Raw genomic sequence first — 18,322 nt, 5'->3', positions numbered from 1 at the left:
AAACCACGCCGCGCTCCGATTGGCTGCCGGTCCCGACCGCCGTCGCCCCCGATTGGTTAGACGCGGGGAGGCGGGAGGAAATGGCTGCCCGAGGCGATGCCGGTCGCCGAGAAGAGGGTGGTGGGTGGAAGGGCGAGAGGAAACGGCGGGAGCTTGGCCACGGAACCGGGTGGCGCGGAATCAGGTTGGGGGTGGGGGCTCACGGTGGGTGGGTGGGGGTGGGGTGGGAGTTTGAGGGGTTTGCGTGTGGGTGGGGCGGGGGTTGGAGTGAGATGAGTCAGGCGGCGCGCCGGGCAGCCCTGCCCGCGCAGGAAGGTTCTGGAAAGGGGCGGAAAGGCCCTCCCGCCTCACACTGAGAGACCAGACGGCCGCGCGGTCAGTCATGGACCCGCAGAAGGTGCGCGACCTCGGCTCCTTCGTGCAGCTGTGCCAGAGCAACCCGTCCGTCCTGCACCTGCCCGAGCTGAGCTTCTTCAAGCAGTGGCTCGAGAGGTAACTCAGGGGTCAGGGGTTATGTGTGTGTGTGTGAGGGGCTGTGGGGGCGGAGCGTGAGGGGATGTGTGGGGGGGGGTGAGGGGTTTTGTGTGTGTGTGTGTGAGGGGGGGTGAGGGGCTGTGAGGGGGGGGAATGAGGGGCTGTGCGTGTGGGGTGAGGGGAGTGAGGGTCTGGGGGGGTGAGAGGCTGTGTGGGGGGGTGAGGGGCTGTGTGGGAGGGGTGAGGGGCTGTGTGGTGGGATGGGGGGGGGTGAGGGACTATGTGTGGTGGGGGTGGGGAGGTGAGGGGCTGTGTGTGGGGGGGTGAGGGGCTGTGTGTGTGTGAGGGGCTGTGTGTGTGTGAGGGGTGAGGGGCTGTGTGTGGGGGGGGTGAGGGGCTGTTTGTGTGTGGGGGGGGAAGTGAGTGGCTGTGTGGGTGAGGGGCCATGTGTGGGGGGTGGGGGAGGCTGAATGAGGGGTGGGAGGCTTTTACCGCCATTTCCCTCTCTTCCCTCACCCCCCACACCCCGCTCGCCCACACTCAACTGTTTTTGTTGCAACGTCCTCCCCCGCCCACCCCTTTTCCTAACTCGTATCCCCCCCCCCCCCCCAACTCGTCTCTCTCCTCTTCCCCACCCACCCTCTCTACCTCATGGTCTCCGCGCGCCCCCCCCCCCCAGGCTATCATAATAATAGTCTCATTTGATATAGCGCTTCGAGATGTCTCAGATCCCCAGCCCCCCCCCCCCCCCCACCACCGCCACTCCCACAGCCCCCGTCGCCTGCCCAAATAATAATAACCAAAACAAGTCTACTGGCTCTGGTCCCACCCCCACTCATAGTCTCCCCTTATAACTTCTAGTGCCCACCCCCAACTCATATTCTATTCTTTCTCTCCCCCCCCCCCCCCCCACACACACAATTTTTTTTGTCTGACATGTGGAAACCCGTCACCGTTGCTTAAGTGTCTCCAAACCAAGCGGAGAATTCCCTGCCTCCCACCTACACATGGCAATCCCAGAGATTGATTGTTGGAATGAAATGCGCTCTCTCTCTCTCTCTCTGGCAGGACGCCCCCCTGCTCACCTAATTCCGGAAAGTATTAGGCGCAGGTTGGCGAGAGCCGAGGCTTGTGGGGAGCCCAGAGTGTGCTTTGGGGGGTAACTGCTGGGGTCTAACCAGCTAAAAACCACATCGCTTGCCATTGATAAACTTTCCCACTGCTTGTCCAGCTAGGACCACCCTACCCTCTAGGGCTTTGGCTTGCAGGGTTAACGGCAACCCAATGACCCCTCTGTCTCTCCCAAGGCAGAGGCTGAGAAGCAGGGGCTCAACAGAAAAAACAAGGTTGCTGTTCCTAAGCCCCCACCCCAACTCATAATCCCCCTCCCACCCCCACGCTTGCTATCAGACGTCTTCCCCCTCCTTGAGATGTTAAAGACGATGACTTGAAGATAGTTGTTTTTTTAACACGACTTGATTATGTAATTTCCTCGACAAGGGATTGGTTTGCAAAAGGTGGAATCTGCAGTCCGGGAAAGTGGGTCATGAAATCTTAATTTCTCACATTTGGACCACGTCTGTCTTTAATGGAGGAGGATGTTAGTGGCTAACGTGTTGGTCAGATGTCAGAAACATTAAAGGTTGGCAGGCAAAATCGCTTTCCTCCCATTTTGTGCTATCCTGGTCAGTGATTTGAGAGGTTATAATAATAATATTATTATTAATAAACGTGGCAGCCAATTGTACACAGTAGTGTCCCACAAACAGTCATGGATAGAGTAACCAGAATTATTTTTTTTAAATTGGGAGATTTTTTTAAATTCAGAATAATCCACTTACCTCTTCTACACCAAATGAGGCATTGCGGATTTCAGAACATTTAGAATAAATGGGATTTTTTTTCCCCTTCTATCTTGTGCGGTATTTCTCAGCAACGCTGTAATATAGATAGATCTCTGGCTCTGCAGAAAGCCTGACCCAGATTAGTGCTGAATGGAGCAGAGGCAATTTACCAGGGGAAATATGTGTCACTCAGTCTTGTATAAGATCAAATTGTCCACCCATCCTTTTCATAGAATCTTGGAGTCTTGTAGCTTAGTGGTTAGAGTGCCTGCCTCGCAAGTCAGAGGACTTGGGTTTGATTTCCGGCGGGGAGAAACTTTGAGCAAGTTTCCTTACCCCACACGCCTCTGTTTACCTAGCAGTAGGTAGGAACCCGATTGTTTTTCGATTGGCAGATCGATAATTCCTTCAAAAAAATAATAATTTGGTCACTCAATCCACAACTGTTCGCAATTGGCTGCTGTGTTTTGCCCACAAAACATACAGTCAATTTACTTTACAGAATATTCTGTGAAGCGCTTTGAGACGTCTAGACGACGTGATAAGGCGCTATATCAAATGCAAGGATTATTATTATTTACCATCTTACTGTACAGAAGGAGGCCATTCGTGCCTGTGTTGGCTCTTTGAAAGAGCCACCGACTATTCTCACTCCCCGCTCTTACCCACTCCAGGACGGATACAGAAATTTCCACCTGCAGATGGAATATTATGTGGAACTCGTACGCTTTGTGGTGGGGTTCCACACGTGCAAGACAATAACACCTCTCATTCACATTGTTTCAGCTGCTTGATTCACTTTGCTAACTAAAGACCCAGACCATTGAAATGAATGTCAACAGGTGCTCTTGCACAAATGCTGTGGATTGCCTTGCGTGGTGTGTGCCACAGTAACAAACCAAGGCACATTTTATTCCTGTACAATTTTGTTACCTGGACGCGCTCTCGAGGGAGGGCAGACGAGTGAATTGACGAACGGCCCTTTCTTTAATAATCCTTACATTTGATATGGTGCCTTATCGTGTCGTTGAGATGTCACCAAGGGCTTCACCGACCATATTGTAAAGGAAATTCAGTGTGTATTTTGTGGGCAAAACGCCGCAGCAATGTCCCTTACAACCGGGTTCCTACTTGCTGCTATGTAAACAGAGGTGCGTGTGTGTAGTAAGAAAACTTACCTAAGGTTTCACCCCACCTGAGACTAGAACCCGGGTGCTTGCGAGGCGATCCCTCTGACCACTACGGTACATGACTCCGCTTTCCCTTCTCCCTGTTTGGTGCCCCTCACTATAATTGTGAAGCATTTCAAGCCAATCATTCCATGTGAAATTCATTGTATTGGTGACAGTTACTTTTAGTGAAGTGCATAATTACAACCTGTCCATTTAGCGTATAGGCAGCAGGCAAGTTCCTCAGGTTTCTGGGGACCCATTGCTGCATTTCAGCCATTACTCTACCTCAGACATGCAACTGAACCTTGTTCTAACTGTGTTTCCATGTTGGAGTGACAAACTAAAATTCATACGTGCGTTTCCTTTATAGTTTAGGAGCCACCATTCCTCCTGCAGCTGAGCACCCGAAATTTATGGACTCTCCAAAGGTAAGGCGTGTGGATTTGCTGTGGGGGATATTGTAGGGTTGGTGTGTTTCCTGAAGCCTTGGTGGAAGGGAGAGTTTTGGGGAGGTAACGAAGCTGGGTTATGAGACGCTGTACTGTACAACCTCATGAGAACTGTATCCTTGAGTAGGAATAATGCCTCTTCCCCAATTTGTTTTTTTAAGAGTTTTTTTTAAAAAAAATTGGTCACTCAACAAATTTCACCCCCACTGCTTGTTTTGTGGCTGTCGTAATTCATACAACAACTTACATTTACACAGAGTCCCTCACACAGGGTGGTGTTTCAGCCCTTGACAATATCAGGAGCACAACCTGGGGGTGAGGGAGAGGCCTGAAGATGCAATACAAAATTGCATTTGTATAGCGCCTTTCGCGTCGAAAGGGCAACCCAAGGCGCTGAACAGAACAGTCAGGGATTTGGACCCTAGGGAGAGGGAGGGTGGAGAAATGGAAAGGAAGGTGGCAAGGCAGAGGGGGAGTTGCAGAGTTTCGGGGCATAGTGGCTGAAGGCTCGGCCGCCAATGAATAATTGAATAATCTGTTTTGTACAGAAGGAAAAAGCAGAAGAGAAACCTGATGTGTCTCCAGGGCCAGAGCTTCCCACAGAGAGTGAAGAGAGTGACCTCGGTGAGTGTTACCTGCTGAACACGTCAAAGGCCCCTTCATAAAACACTGGGCTCCTCCCTCCTACCCCAGCTATGGTTTCAAGTTATATTACAGTTGTTAAGTTGAGCCAAGCTGTGCTCCCCCCCCCACCCCCCAAGTTCTTGCCATCCTGCCATCTGGAATTAGGTAAACAGGATTCATCCCTTTAGGGAGAGAGAACGCGCATTCCATTCCAGCAATTCATCTCTGAGATTTCCACGGGTAGGTGGGAGGCATGGAGTTCTCATCTTGGTTTGGAGACACTTGAGTAACTGTGATGGGTTTCCGAGTGTGTCAGACTCCCTCCCTCCCTCCCCCCCCCCCCCCCCGGCTGACCCCCCAAAAATACAGTAAGTTGAGCTTGAATTGTCACGACCTGGAATTCACTGCCTGAAAGGGTGGTTGGAAGCAGATTCAGTCACAACTTTCAAAAGGGATTGAATCTAAGCTGTGGTCTTTAAGTGTAGAGTCAGGTTTTTAAGGAGGTGTCACTTATTCTCCACAGAGATTGATAATGAAGGAGTGATTGAGCCAGATACTGAAGATTTTCGGGAAATGGGAGACGAAAATCTCGAGGTAAGAGATTATCCCTTACGTTTCTCAAAGTAGCTTTCATAGTCCCGAGGAGGAGGATGATGATAATAATAATAATAATCTTTGCATTTGACAAAAGTGCCCTTTTACGTCTGCAAGACGTTTCTGCTACTACTGTCGAGTGGTAGTGACTGTGCATTTTGTGAGCGTAACGTAGCAGCCAATTTTGCGCATAAGTTTGCGCACAGGTCCTCAGGTAGCTGTTCACGCTCAGTCTGGTTTGCATACTCTTAAGCACAGTGATGGGCTTCCACGTGTACCGAGACACCTGGTTAACCAAAACCTGCCTCCGCTCAGTAGCTTTGGGGACTTGATGACTCCTGTAATTTGTTTCTCCAGGTAACTGAGGAGCTGATGGACCAGGCCAATGAGAAGAAAGTGGAGGCCATTAATGCCCTAGGTGAAGGTAGGTGCTATCTGGATGTCAGAGATAAGATGTTAACTGGATGACTTCTTATGCAAAGCACACAGGCTTTGGGACACCTGGTGCGTGTGGGGGTGTGGGTGGGGGAGCGTATGTATTTGTGTGTGTCTGTGTGAGGGGAAAGTACGTGTGTGTCATATGGGGTGGGGGGTGTGGGGTAGGAGGGTGCAAGGAACATTGCTCATCACAGATTGGCTGTCGTGTTGACAGCAATGGCTGTTTTCTAGTGTTGTTCATCGGCGGTCTTTCTGCCCCCACCCTTTGGAATTCCATTCCACGGTCACTTCGCCTCACCCACTTCGACCGTGCCTTCGGTCACCCCACTTCCCCTACCCTCCCTTCCACTCCTCCTCATCCCAACCCCAAGCTCGCGTGCAGATCCCTGACTGTCCAGCACTTTGGGACAGCCTCCCGACGTGAAAGGCGCTGCGTAAATATCATTTGTTGGTGTTGTGTGCACCTTACGATGGGAGAGTTGTCCTGATTTAAGGACTGAAACCACTGGATTCCAATCGTATAAGTGTATAACAATAATTGTATAATAATAGAGGCTCCCCTCATGACATTTTCTCTCTCGATCCCACAGGAAATCTTGAGAAAGCCATGGAATTCTTCACCGATGCCATTAAACTGAACCCACATTCGGCCATTCTTTTTGCAAAACGAGCCAGGTAAGGGCTGTGTACACTGGCGTGTTCTGGAAATGTTCAATGTCCCGTGCGCCAATATAGTGTCCCATGAGAACACGAGGTCTTACTCTTCGGGATAACACGGATCTGAGGGAGTTGCCAGTCTCCAGGGGAGGACAGCGATGCCCGGAGGCTGGAAGGAAAAGTCCAGGTGACTTTTCTGTACGTTGAGTGGTTTGGGGATTCCCGCATATTTGCAGGAGATAATCTTAAAGAGGATAAAATAAAGGGAAACCTAATTGTATATGAACTGGGACCTGCCTCCCTGATCTAATATGTACTACCTTGAGGCTGTGTAATGTAATCTCAGGGTGGGTCCATAATTGGTCTAGAAATGGTATGTTTGCTGACGGGCGTTAAGCTGTATCTTAGTTTTGCACTGTTCGCTCTGCTCGTGTTTTCAACATTACCCTCAAAGCCCTCTATGGTTTCGCTCCCCTCTACCTCTGCGACCTCCGAACACCGTATCAGCCCGTCTGCACCCTCCGCTCCCGGGATCTTTGCGACGGTGATGGCTGATAAACAATTGTCATTTATTGTTTCTGAGGAGTGAATGTGCTCTTAAGACGTGCGCTGGTGTTTCTTTCCAGTGTGTATGTGAAAATGCAGAAGCCAAACGGTGCTATTCGGGATTGTGACAAAGCCATCAGCATCAACCCCGACTCAGCCCAGCCCTACAAGTGGAGGGGAAAAGCACACAGGTAAAGGAGCTGGTAATTACACTGTAAGAGAGAGGGGAAGGAGAGAAACTGATGGTCACTGTATTTGCCACTGAGGGTAAATAATAGGATGAAATCTAGTTCAGAAAGTTTAACCCTGGAGAATAATAATGAGCAGCCTTATTGTCTCTAAATGTATTCTCTGCTGTCCAGCTGCTTAAGACCTTGGCAGTCATTACACACAAACTGAGCTTCCCTTTTTATATAGGTCTATATTAGCAGACATTAAAGATCCCATGCAAATAATCCAAAGAGAAGGGAGTTTTTTTCTCTCTCTCTCTCTCTCTCTCTCTCTCTCTACTGGTGTCCTGGCCAAAAATCCCCCCCCCCTCGCTCACTTCAATCCATAACTACTTGTGGGACACTTCTGTACGCAATTGGCTGCTATGTTTCGCACCCAAAACACACACACACTCCATTTTACAGTATATCCTGTCGAGCCCTGTGAGACATCTCAAACGTGATAAGGCGCTATATCAAATGCAAGGATTTGCATTTATTTATTACTTATTATTTATTATCGTGTAACATTGAGGTGTTAGACATAGAGAAATTCCACAACTAGTAACAAACCTTGATGTGTGAGATCGGATAGTGTCATCAATTGTTAACTATGTACTCTTCTGCCCGGGACAAGGCTTCTTGGACACTGGGAGGAAGCAGCCCGGGACTTGGCCACAGCCTGTAAGTTGGACTATGATGAGGACACCAGCAGCATGCTGAAGGAGGTCCAACCACGGGTAAGTGGCACCTCCCTACTGCTCTGACCTGCTTACCTCCAACCCACTACCCGCTGCCTCCACTCGACTGGCTCCGGCCTCCTGCTTGTCACTCGTTCCTTCCATTCCACCATTGGTGGCTGCGCTTTCAACGTATTTGGTCCCTGAATTTGCCAGTTTGGAACTCTCTCTCTCTCCCTCTATCCCTCCGCCTTGCCCCTCTCCCTCCCCATCTTCAGGTCGTGCCCTGACGACCTTTGCCTTTGACTGTGCCTACGGTCAACTCCCCCCAGCTTGGTGTTGTGCTCGCCACTGTTAAGCGCTCCGGGGCGCTACCCTGTATAAGGGGCTGTGATAAGTCAGCAAGGAACTCTTCTGGAAACAATGTTGAGGATGTCTAGGTAAACGGCTGACACCCATAGATTAGGACAGCCAGCGCGGTTGAAAAGACATGGCAAAATGAATCGAATGTGCCAGATTTTACAAACATATACAAATACTGTACAGCGCGGAAACAGGCTGCTCGGCCCAACCAGTGCTCATTACTCCCTCCCACACCCTTCTATGCTGTTAAATGTTACACTGGAGCTCAAGCGGCATTCGTGGGTTTCAGCCATATTACTTGTTAGATGTTCGTTGCTCTTCTGGGCTCTGCCCTGTGTAGCGGGGAGGCACTGTATGGGGAGATTTGTGGGGGAATTCAGTGTGAAACACACTTGTTTTCAGGCCCAGAAAATTGTGGACCACAAAAGGAAGTACGAGAGGAAACGTGAAGAGAGGGCGGTTCGGGAGCGAATGGAGAGGGTGAAGAAGGCAAAGGAGGAACATGAGAGGGCACGGAAAGTAAGTGGGGTTGTTTAGAGAGATGACATGGTGATTTCAGCGAGGCCCCTGTAATAATATATGGTAAAGGGGGTCTATTGAATCCTAACCAAGGCTCAAGGGGCTGAATGGCCTCCTCCTGTTCCTAAGTGGAGTCCTGTAACTCATTGGTCAGAGCGCTCGCCTGATTTCCATTAGGCGAAACGTTGGGCAAGTTTCCTTACTCCACACACACACACGCCTCTGTTTACCCAGCAGTAAATAGGAACCCGGTTGTTAGTCGATTGACGTCTCAAAGATGTGATAAGGCGCTGTATCAAATGTAAGGATTATTGTTATTATTATCCGGTTGGAGTTGACGTTGGCTGTGACCTAATGGCCTGGAGGTTGGCTTTGTTTTAATGCTGAATGTCTCTGGGTTGATCCGATCTGACCTGACCTGTCAATGGACAGAATGGCACATCCTCTAAACCTCCTCTGTGCTCCTCTCTCTCTCTAGGAGGAAGAAACTCGGCGACAGGGATCGGGAGCAGGAGCGGCCGGATTCGGAGGTTTCCCAGGTTAGTCTTTCGGTGGGGATGGACTAAGGAATGTTCCGGAAATGACAGGCAGATCACTGGCCAGGGAGACTGACTGATGGGAACGCCCTTATGCCAGGGTCTCTCGCGTGGGTCAGGCCCTGGGTTTGGACGTCCCTGACATCAGCCGGAGTTTTCGAATCCCACTTGACTTCCTGAAGCAGCGCAGCTTGCTCGCAACAGACCGAAACCAAGGCCCGATCTTCAGGCAGCTTTAAGCCATGATGTGCCGATCTCCTTATTTAAACAGGGTTGTTTTTTTTTCTTTCCTCTTTTTAGGAGCTGGTGCTTTCCCGGGAGGGATGCCTGGGATGGCTGGAATGGCAGGAATGCCAGGGCTAAACGACCTTCTTGGTGACCCAGAAGTGCTTGGAGCCATGCAGGTAAACCTGTTAGATTGGTGGGGTTTGCATGGGGTTTGTAATGCTCGCAGTAATGGTGTCAGCAGCGCCATTTTGTTGTGGTGGTGCACGGGGGCTGGTTGTGCCATGGGTTGTGTCTCCTCGGCTGTTCTGAGCGCTCTTGTGTGAGCACCAGCCTGCCTGCTTCATGCCCCCCTCACCATATCCGCCCCACCATCGACAGGCGGTCTTTTTTAGCCATTCTGGAACTCCCAACTCCTTCCATCGCCTCATTCAACGCCCATCTCCCCCACCTCGGCTCCTCAACCCCAGTCAGCAGTGTTGAGCACTTTGGGATGTCAATTTAAAAGTGTATTGTATAGTTTAGAATGCAAGGTGTGAAGTATCAAGCTCTGGGTGTTGTTGCTATTTCTGGTTGCTTCTGTCAGTGGATGTTGTTTATTTTTTTTGTGTGTGGTTCCACACTTAGCAAATCCATCGGCCAGGTTAGGTTTCTTTTCTTTTTTTTATTCTCTTTCTCAGCACAGGTTTTATTGGCTCAATTCACCTAGGTCTTGAGAGCACGTGTAGGTGGGGGGGGGTACGGAGAGTATTGTTTTGTCCTTCTTGTCAGTGCCAACAAGTAGATGCTTATTCACTTTTGCTGGGCCACATGCCCACAAAATGTGTTTACTTCTAAACGTCTTCACACCTTAAACTCCGGTGAGTTAAACCAACGCACATTTCCTTCAAGACATTTCAACAAGCTAAGGCGCTATTTCTTCCTTACAGTATATTCTGTGAAGCGCTTTGAGACATCTGAAAGACGTGATAAGGCGCTATATCAAATGCAAGGATTGTTGTTGTTATTTCTTACTGCACGGTGTGAAACGGATTTGCCATGAACCTTTGCTGGGGGGAGAAGGGGGGAGAACTGACAGCAGAGCAAAATGCATGATGAATTATCCCGAGGGATTACTTCTGTATTGTGTGTGTCTGTGTCTTTCGACCCCTTGTGTTAAACCCTTTCTGTTCCGGTCCAGGACCCAGAAATAATGGCAGCTTTCCAAGATGTGGCCCAGAATCCCGCCAACATCTCGAAGTATCAGAACAATCCTAAAGTCATGAACTTCGTGGGCAAACTTTCCTCCAAATTTGGCGCTAAGCCTTGAAGAAGCAGGTCACTGAACGAAGGAAATAAAGTCCTAACTGGGTGGGGTGGGGGGGGAGAGGGAAGGAGAACCGGTTGCACTACTTGGGTCAATATAAAAAAAAAAACTACAACCTGTTTAGATTTGCTTGCTATATTTTTGAGCCACACTCTGACATTTTGGATTTCTGCTTTTTTTTTTGAATTAAAAGGCAACTTGTTGCTATTTGAACACGAGATGTTAATAATTCCATATTAATAATGATTGTCCCTGAGGGTGTGGCGGGAGGGCGGGCGGGTGGGTGATGGATGGGTTTTTGTTGCTGAGACATCAAGGTCTTGTCACATTGCCACTGTATTGTGAGACCGGCATAAGGATGGATGCTCAGCCAGTAGAAGGATGTGGAGTCCTGTAGTGTATCGGTTAGAGCGCTCCCCTCACAAGCGAGAAGACCCGGGTTGACCCTGTAGCCAAGTTTCCTTACCCCACACACCTCTGTTTACGCAGCAGTAAGTAGGAACCCAGTTGTTAATTGCTTGGTGCATCGTTTTTAAGGGGGTCATAATCCCTCTCCAAAAAAAAAAAAAATTTGGTCGCTTAATCCACGACTGTGGACTGACGCTATTGCGAAAGAGAGTTTCTCTCTCTCTCCTTGTGTCCTGCCCAACAATCCCCCAGATCAATTGACCATGGCTGCTTGCTGACGTTGCTTACAATCCATCCCGTGAAGCGCTTTGAAACGTCTCAATAACATAAGGCGCTGTGTCAAATGCAGGTTTTACTATCGTTGCTGCGTGTGAATTGGCTTCTGCGTCTGCCTGCGGTCACTTCACCCGGTGGTAATACTGGTCAAGCACTTTGAGATGTTTCCACATTATAGGTGCTATCAAATTGCAAGGATTATTTATCGAGAGGCCGGATTTAATGAGCTGCTCACAGTTGCCCTGGACTTACCTGGTGTACTCAGGACACGCACGGCTTAAGCTTTGAGAGAACTTCTGGTTTGGATACGTTCAACCAGGTACGTAAAACACAGAATTAATGTCTGGAAGATGTGATAAGGTGGAATATCAAATGCAAGTATTATTATTGACACCGGAGAGAAAGGTTCCTTCAAAAAAGCACGGCAGCCATTTTGTAACAAAAGTTCATAATTTTTAATCGGACATTTTGCAAATGTACATTTCTCTAATCCTAGAAATGTAAAAAAAAAGGGACTTTTAGAAAAACTTTTTTTTTTTTTCACGAAAGACTTTACAGAGAAGTGTATATTGAAAGCAGTTTTATAGTCGGTGCCACAGTGAGTGGCCGTTGGTTGAGCGATGGACAAAGGGAACCGTTGCCATTTCTTGCGGGTTTTTACAATTTATGAACCTATCTCTCCTTTTGTTAAATCTCTCACTGCCTGTTGGGGGGGGGGTGCCCCCTTGGAATGAGACGTCTGCCGAGGTCCCGTCTGCCTGTTCAAGCGGACTTTAAAGATCTCCTGTGGTGAGAAGGGAGTTTCTTTCTCTCTCGCCCTCTCTCCCGGTGTCCTGGCCAACAATCCCCCAGTTGGTCATTCACTTCACTTCAGGGCTGTTTGTGGGACAACCCCATGTGAGCAATTAATTGGCTGCCTCGCTTTGCTCACAAAACAGTCACTACGCTGTACAGGGTTTCCTATGGAGCGCTTTGAGATGCCCTCCTGACCTGAATGGTGCTATACCAAAAGCAAGGATTATTATTACCATAAGGATTATTATTATTACCTGGACTACCATTGATGTTATTCTCTTTACATCCAGTAAGGGGGGGGGGGGGGGAGAGACTGCTCCCAAACCATCTCCTCCCAAGATGGTGTCTGATTGGGGAGAGCGCCATCTAACGGCCTCTGTGAGAACTCAGCTGTTATTTGCATTGCTTTTTTGGCTGATACAACAGTGTGTGTGCATGGGGGTGTGGGGGGTTTGTCACAGCCAAGCCCCAATTCTTGTCAAGTACTTTACATTAGTAGCTCCCCGCACCCCCCCCCCGTTACTCGCTTAAGTTTACTGTTTACTCCTGGTGGGGGAGTTGTAAAGTAACACAAGCAGGAGACATGGGGGAGGGCTTTGCCCACAAAATATACAGTCAATACACTTTACAATATATTCTGTGAAGCACTTTGAGATGTCTCGAAGAGTGATAAGGCGCCACATTGGATGCAAGGATTATTATTAAACCTTCTGCTGCATAATGTCTCTCAGTTGGACAGTGGTAAATGAATAGTATTATAGCATTATAATTTTGTTTAATGTATTTTAAAAAGAGAGAAAGTCTGGTCCAAGATCCTCTTGGAACCTGTTTTTTTTGTATATAAAAATAAGACAAAATGTCAGTTCTGTGCTTGGAGGGGTGGGGGGGGGGAAAGTTAAAGGAAAAAGGGGATTTAAGGCCACATCGCAGCTCAGAATGCGAAACATTCAGGGGGAAGAGAAAACTTTACAAGTCTTGCGAAACGTGACATAAGTGCTCCAGAAGTGAGTACATCTCTCTCCCAGTCCCGCGAGCGCACACACAACACAGACGCAAACGCATGCAGACACAAGCACGCGGCGTGTACGCACGGACAGGCTTGCAGCACGCGTGCGCGCACACGCACATCCAGACACAAGCGCGCGCACAGGCACAAGCCTGCTGTACAAGCGCATACAATACGCGCAGACATAAGCACACAGCGCAAAGGGGCTGGCAAGGCAGCGATAGGGTGAGATCCTAACTTCAGTACGTCTGCCACTTCTCCGCACCGCATTGTGCCGTTTGCTGCCCATTCTGACGAGGCTTCTGCTGAACCCCACAAAGGTCCGTTGCCCAGATCATGCCAGATACGGGAGAGGGCACAGGCTGGCACCCGAACCCTCCTCCTGAAAGGTGGAACCCACGCCTGGCTCGAAAGATTTGGGCACACATGGAAAAAAAAAACACGTCCGCAACTCAGCCAGTCCTGTCCAGTCGGTCAGTGACCTTTTGAGTGACATTCGAATGACTTAAACCAGCAACCATCCTCCTGTGTATTTAAACATAGGAGCAGAGGCCATTCATCCCCTCGAGCCTATTTCTATTAGATCATGGCTTATCTGTACCTCAACTCCATTAGGCTCCCTGGGACGCTACTCTGTGTGAGGGACGCTATATAAATGCAAGTAGTTATCTACTTGCCTTTGCCCCAATATCCCTTGATGTCCTGACCTAACAAATATCCATCCAACTCAGTATGGAAAATGTGAACGGATCCAGCTACGGTCCACACACAACCTTTTGGGGGAAGAGAGTGAGTTCCAGATTCCAGGGCAAACATCCTGAAGCACATGGGATTCATTGCTGGGGTTGAGGCAGAATGCTCCAGGGGTATGGAGTGGGGGGGGCGCAGGCAGGGAAGTGGGACTGTAGGCAGGGAAGGAGCCAGCAGGAAGGGACGCATAGCCTCCTAAATTTTTATGGTTCTAAAGCACTTGACGGATCTTTTGATCCCAATGCCCTGCCCTTTCACCATCTCCTTTTAAAGACGACATTCTTTGGGAATCGCCAACAACCAGCCACCGGATTGGGAACGTCACACTTTGACACGGTCGGTGGGGCAATGAGGTGTGACGTCTGCACGGAGACATGTGGGGTTACTGTATGTGTGTGTGTGTGTTTAAGTGCTCTGTGTTGTCACCCTGCGTGAGGGACGCTATTTATAAACGCAAGTTGTGTGGTGGGAGGACGCAGCTCGCTTGGAGGGGGAAAAGGGTGCGAGACTGGGAGAGAAAAGTGACACGCAAAGGTCCTGTGATCTCGCTAGAAGGTGCCATGTCAGTCCTCTGTCCCTCTCAGACGCACAGTTTTAGTGCACGCCACTTCTTGCGATTAATACCGAGGGGATCTGCTCCCCTCTGGGCCTCTGTAAAGCCGCCAGCAGTTCTCTCCGAGCAGGGTTTGGCACCTCAGGCTCCGGGTGGCCAAAGGGGCCCCTGATTAGGAGCTGCGAGGAAGCCAGTAGCCCCTGCCAGTCCCCAGCTCTCTTCACACCGTACTGCTCGCCCGCCAAGACCAGCGCCTCTGTCTCCACCACCTCTGTCTCCACCACCACTGTCTCCTCGATACCCTGCTGCGTGGCTTCGATGTGCTGAATCGCCTAGAAAGCCACCAGAGAAAGTTCATCAGGGTGTGGAGTCCTGTAGCTCAGTGGTTAGTGCGCCCGCCTCGCAAGCGAGAGGACCCGGGTTCAATTCCCGGGCTGGTGAAACCTTAGGCGAGTTTCATTACTCTCCACACACACACTCACGCCACTGTTTACCCAGCAGTAAGGAGGAACCAGTTGATTAGCGGATCGATTTTCTCAGGGTAATAATCCCTCAAAAAAAGAATAATCTGGTCACTCAATCAACCACTGTGTGTGTGTGGGGGACGCTGCTGTGCGCAATTGGCTGCTGCGTTTCGCCCACAAAAGACGCAGTCACTACACTACATGGTATATTCTGTGAAGCGCTCTGAGACGTCTCGAAGACGTGATAAGGCGCTGTATCACATGCGAAGATTATTATTGTTATTTATTATATAACCCTCTTACCTGTACAATGGTGTCCAGGTTCTGTTTGGATGTGGAGACGGAACTGATGACGGAGCTGGGTGTGGCGGTCACCATGGTGGCCAGTGGGGCCGGCGATGGGGCGGGCACGATCACGGTGGGGTGGTGAGTGGGTGCGGGCGGGCAGTCTGCCACCAGGAGCTGATAAGTGGTGGAGAGGGGTTGGGGAGGGAAGAGAGAGAGAGAGAGAAAAAGAGGACCACGTTAAATATTTGTAATAAATGGTTTCAGAAGAAAATTGCCCCTCCAACTTGCTGCTCTGATCAGTTAGTGATCTCCGCAAGCCTCGCCCCCGCTCACCGCCATTCATAATAGTTTACTCTTCCTCAAGACTCCTGTAACCTTCACTCTCCCCTCCCACGTTCCCCCATTGTACCTCAGCGGGCTGTGTGTGGTCGGGGGTGTATATGGTGATGGGCTTCTGTCCATATTTATATATAATATATATGTGTGTGTATTTTGTATATATATTTACATTTATATGTACGTGTGTATGATGTGTGTGTGTATATATATGTGTTTTTTGTATAATATATTTACATGTATGAGTGATGTATGTGTGTGCGTGTATACAGTGATGTATGTATATGTGTGTGCATGTGTGTGTGTGAGTGGTGTCTGTGTATCCGTGTGGTGTCTGTGTGGTGGATGAGCAGTACCTGAACGGTGAGGCTGGGCAGTGTCAACATCTCACTCGGCTGATGCTGAGGTTGCAGTAGGAGCTCCTGGTCCTCGCTCACCTCTGGCTGTTGGGGTGTGGGTTGGGGTATGAGTGTTGCAGTCTGCGGGGATGGGGCAGTGGGTATGACCGGCTGCAGCTGTAACTCCAGGCTCCTGACCTGTGTCACAGGGAGATCAAAGGTTACTGAGCGAGCGACAGATGTATAATAATATAATAATAATCCTTGCATTCACGTCTCTGAGACGTCTCAAAGCGCTTAGGATTTCGGTCAATTCACATGGGGCTGAGATCAGTTACAGGACATAGAGAGGAGAGAGAGATAGAGAGAGAAAAAATGTGGTGCGATTCCAATTCTCAGCTTGGTTTGGAGACTCTCAATAAGAATAATTATAATAATCATAATCTTTGCATTGCCTCATCACGTCTTCGAGACGTCTCAAAGCTCTTCACAGGATACACTGCAAAGTGTAGTGACTGCGTATTTTCTGGGCTTCGTAGGAAGTGGATTCCCTGTGTATATTTTGTGGGTGAAACGCAGCAGCCAATTGCGCACAGCAGTGTCCCATAAACGGACGTGGAGCGAGTGACCAAATTATTATTATGATTTATTTGAGGGGAGGGGGTGAGGGGAGGAATTGTTACCCCTAATCATGGTGACGATTATTAAGCACGGTGACAGGTTTCCGCTTGTGTCAGACACCCGGCTGAACAAAATAAAGCAAAGCACAGCCGAGGTGAGAGAGAGAGAGAGAGCGCGCGAGCCCACCTTCTCCTGCAGGCTGGCTGTGGTGTTCCTCTCCTTCTCCAGCCGCTGCCTCAGCTCCGCCGGACCCTCATCCGCCGAGTCGGGAGAACCGATCCCCTCGTCCGATTCATCGCCTCGCTTCCTCTTGGGGGAGGAGCCCGTGTACTCCTGGGGGTGGGGAGGAGACGAGTGGGTGGTGAGTGGAGTTATAAGAGGAATTACACAGCGCACCGGAGGTGTGTGTAGAGTCAGAAAACGTGCCCAACGCTTCGTCCTGCCTGGGAATCGAACCCAGGTCCTCTCGCTTGCAAGGCGAGTGCTCTAACCCTTGAGCTACAGGACTCTCGCTGACTGAGTCAGGCTTTATCGGAGGCGCCATCCTTCGGGTGAGACCCGAAACCAAGCCCCTGTAACCCCTCAGGTGGACATTGACCCTCTCTCCAGCTCTCACCTGGACTTGACGCTTGAGGTGGGAGTTCTGTTGCATTAGACGCGTCTTATCCTCCTCCAGAGCAAATATGTACTCAGCCGTCTGTTGCAGGATGGCCGCCTGTCAGGACAGAGGGCCCCACCCCATGTTAGCGTTGACATTTTAAAGGTATTAAGTCTATAGCCGGCCCCATGGTCGGTAAATATAAAATTCGCCAAAACAGTCGGAAGGGCTTTCTCGAGAAGAAACTGCGAAAGCTCTGAGACGTATTCAACTGAATCAAACGCCGGATTATTACTCATTTCTATTCGCGATAATAATCCTTGCATTTTTGACTCAGCGCCTTATCACGTTGCTGAAGACGTTTCAGAGCGCTTCAAAGGTGAGGTTACACTTCGTGGGTGACACCCCCGGCGCTGCCAACCGCGCTCGGCACGTTCCCGCGACACCACAGGCCTCCACAAAGAAAGGGAAACGCTTTTTGTTTGGCGGGTTTTGACCCCCAGCGAGCACAATGACAGGAAGGAAGGAAGCGGAGGTGGTGACCGGGGGGAAAGGAAGGATAGACAGAAACCTAAAGGTACCTTGCTGAGTTTTTCCCCGTCAGCGTGAGGGAGCAGGGCTTTGAGGGACTGGAATCCTGCGTTGATGCTCTGCATGCGCCTCCTCTCGTTGCTGTTGGCGATTTCCCGACGGATTCTCCTGTCATGATCTCGCTGGCTCTCCGGGGTGAGGGGGATGCTTGAGAGGCTGCGAATATCGGAACGTACATTCTCAAAAAAAACTCCTGATATAACATTAAATAATATAATAATAATTAATAATAATAATCCTCGCATTTGATGTCGCCCCTTATCGCGGCTTCCGGACGTCTGAAAGCGCTTCGACGAATAAACAGACGGTAAAGTCTGTAAAGTGAATTGACTTCATATTTTGTGGGCGAAACGCGGCAGCCGATTGCGCGCAGCAGCGTCCCCACAAACAGCCGTGTCCCACAAACACTCTGGAATCAAGAAAACCTCTCTCCCCATCTCCCCTCTCTAGCCCCCCCCCACCCCACCACCCAAAAGAAAACAAAAGGTGTGTGAAGTACCTTTCTCCCCAATTTAACTCAACGCTGCAAAAAAAAATGACAGCTAAGTGCACACAGCGGTGTCCCGCGAACAGGGATTATTGCCCTGAGTTTAAAAAAAAGAGATCACATTCCCAAAGATCCTGAGCTTTGGGAATAAAATCAACTCCACGTGTGGCATTCT

At 49.7% G+C, this 18,322-nt stretch overlaps 2 protein-coding genes and 1 non-coding gene across 4 annotated transcripts in view; 1 reads left to right on the top strand and 2 right to left on the bottom strand.

The window, feature by feature from the left end:
• Window positions 1–258: 258 nt before the first annotated feature.
• st13 (ST13 Hsp70 interacting protein) lies at window positions 259–10,854 on the top strand. The gene is made up of 12 exons (XM_007909578.2): window positions 259–492; window positions 3,861–3,918; window positions 4,488–4,563; window positions 5,087–5,157; window positions 5,515–5,581; window positions 6,186–6,270; window positions 6,879–6,989; window positions 7,645–7,747; window positions 8,453–8,569; window positions 9,048–9,108; window positions 9,406–9,509; window positions 10,511–10,854. Exons 1-12 carry the CDS (start codon window positions 383–385, stop codon window positions 10,637–10,639), a joined length of 1,092 nt encoding a protein of 363 aa, XP_007907769.1. The 5' UTR covers window positions 259–382; the 3' UTR covers window positions 10,640–10,854.
• Window positions 10,855–13,737: 2,883 nt separating this feature from the next.
• The window catches only part of LOC103189245 (transcription factor AP-4), an 8,076-nt gene continuing 3,491 nt past the window's right edge, over window positions 13,738–18,322 (bottom strand). For both annotated transcript variants that reach the window (XM_042345122.1, XM_042345123.1), the window contains exons 2-7: window positions 17,651–17,816; window positions 17,088–17,186; window positions 16,658–16,804; window positions 15,869–16,048; window positions 15,192–15,350; window positions 13,738–14,756 (exon numbers count right to left, since the gene is read on the bottom strand). In XM_042345122.1, the coding sequence (XP_042201056.1) occupies window positions 14,466–14,756; window positions 15,192–15,350; window positions 15,869–16,048; window positions 16,658–16,804; window positions 17,088–17,186; window positions 17,651–17,816 (1,042 nt within the window). In that variant the 3' untranslated portion in view covers window positions 13,738–14,465. The remainder of the gene's footprint in view (window positions 14,757–15,191; window positions 15,351–15,868; window positions 16,049–16,657; window positions 16,805–17,087; window positions 17,187–17,650; window positions 17,817–18,322) is intronic.
• Window positions 16,906–16,979, bottom strand: trnaa-ugc. Its single transcript has one exon. It is a non-coding gene; the product is annotated as a tRNA-Ala (tRNA).

This window comes from Callorhinchus milii, unplaced genomic scaffold (assembly GCF_018977255.1).
Source record: "Callorhinchus milii isolate IMCB2004 unplaced genomic scaffold, IMCB_Cmil_1.0 Scaffold31, whole genome shotgun sequence".
NCBI classification, from domain to species: domain Eukaryota; kingdom Metazoa; phylum Chordata; class Chondrichthyes; order Chimaeriformes; family Callorhinchidae; genus Callorhinchus; species Callorhinchus milii.
Note: the sequence above shows the minus strand (reverse complement) of the source record. Positions and strands in the feature narration are given on the sequence as shown.

Bases quoted from the DNA above. Each gene is read 5' to 3' on its own strand.
- st13 (XM_007909578.2), top strand. From the start codon at position 383: ATGGACCCGCAGAAGGTGCGCGACCTCGGCTCCTTCGTGCAGCTGTGC. The intron at 493-3,860 runs GTAACTCAGGGG...TTTCCTTTATAG, and splicing joins TTCAAGCAGTGGCTCGAGAG to TTTAGGAGCCACCATTCCTC. The intron at 9,510-10,510 runs GTAAACCTGTTA...GTTCCGGTCCAG, and splicing joins AAGTGCTTGGAGCCATGCAG to GACCCAGAAATAATGGCAGC.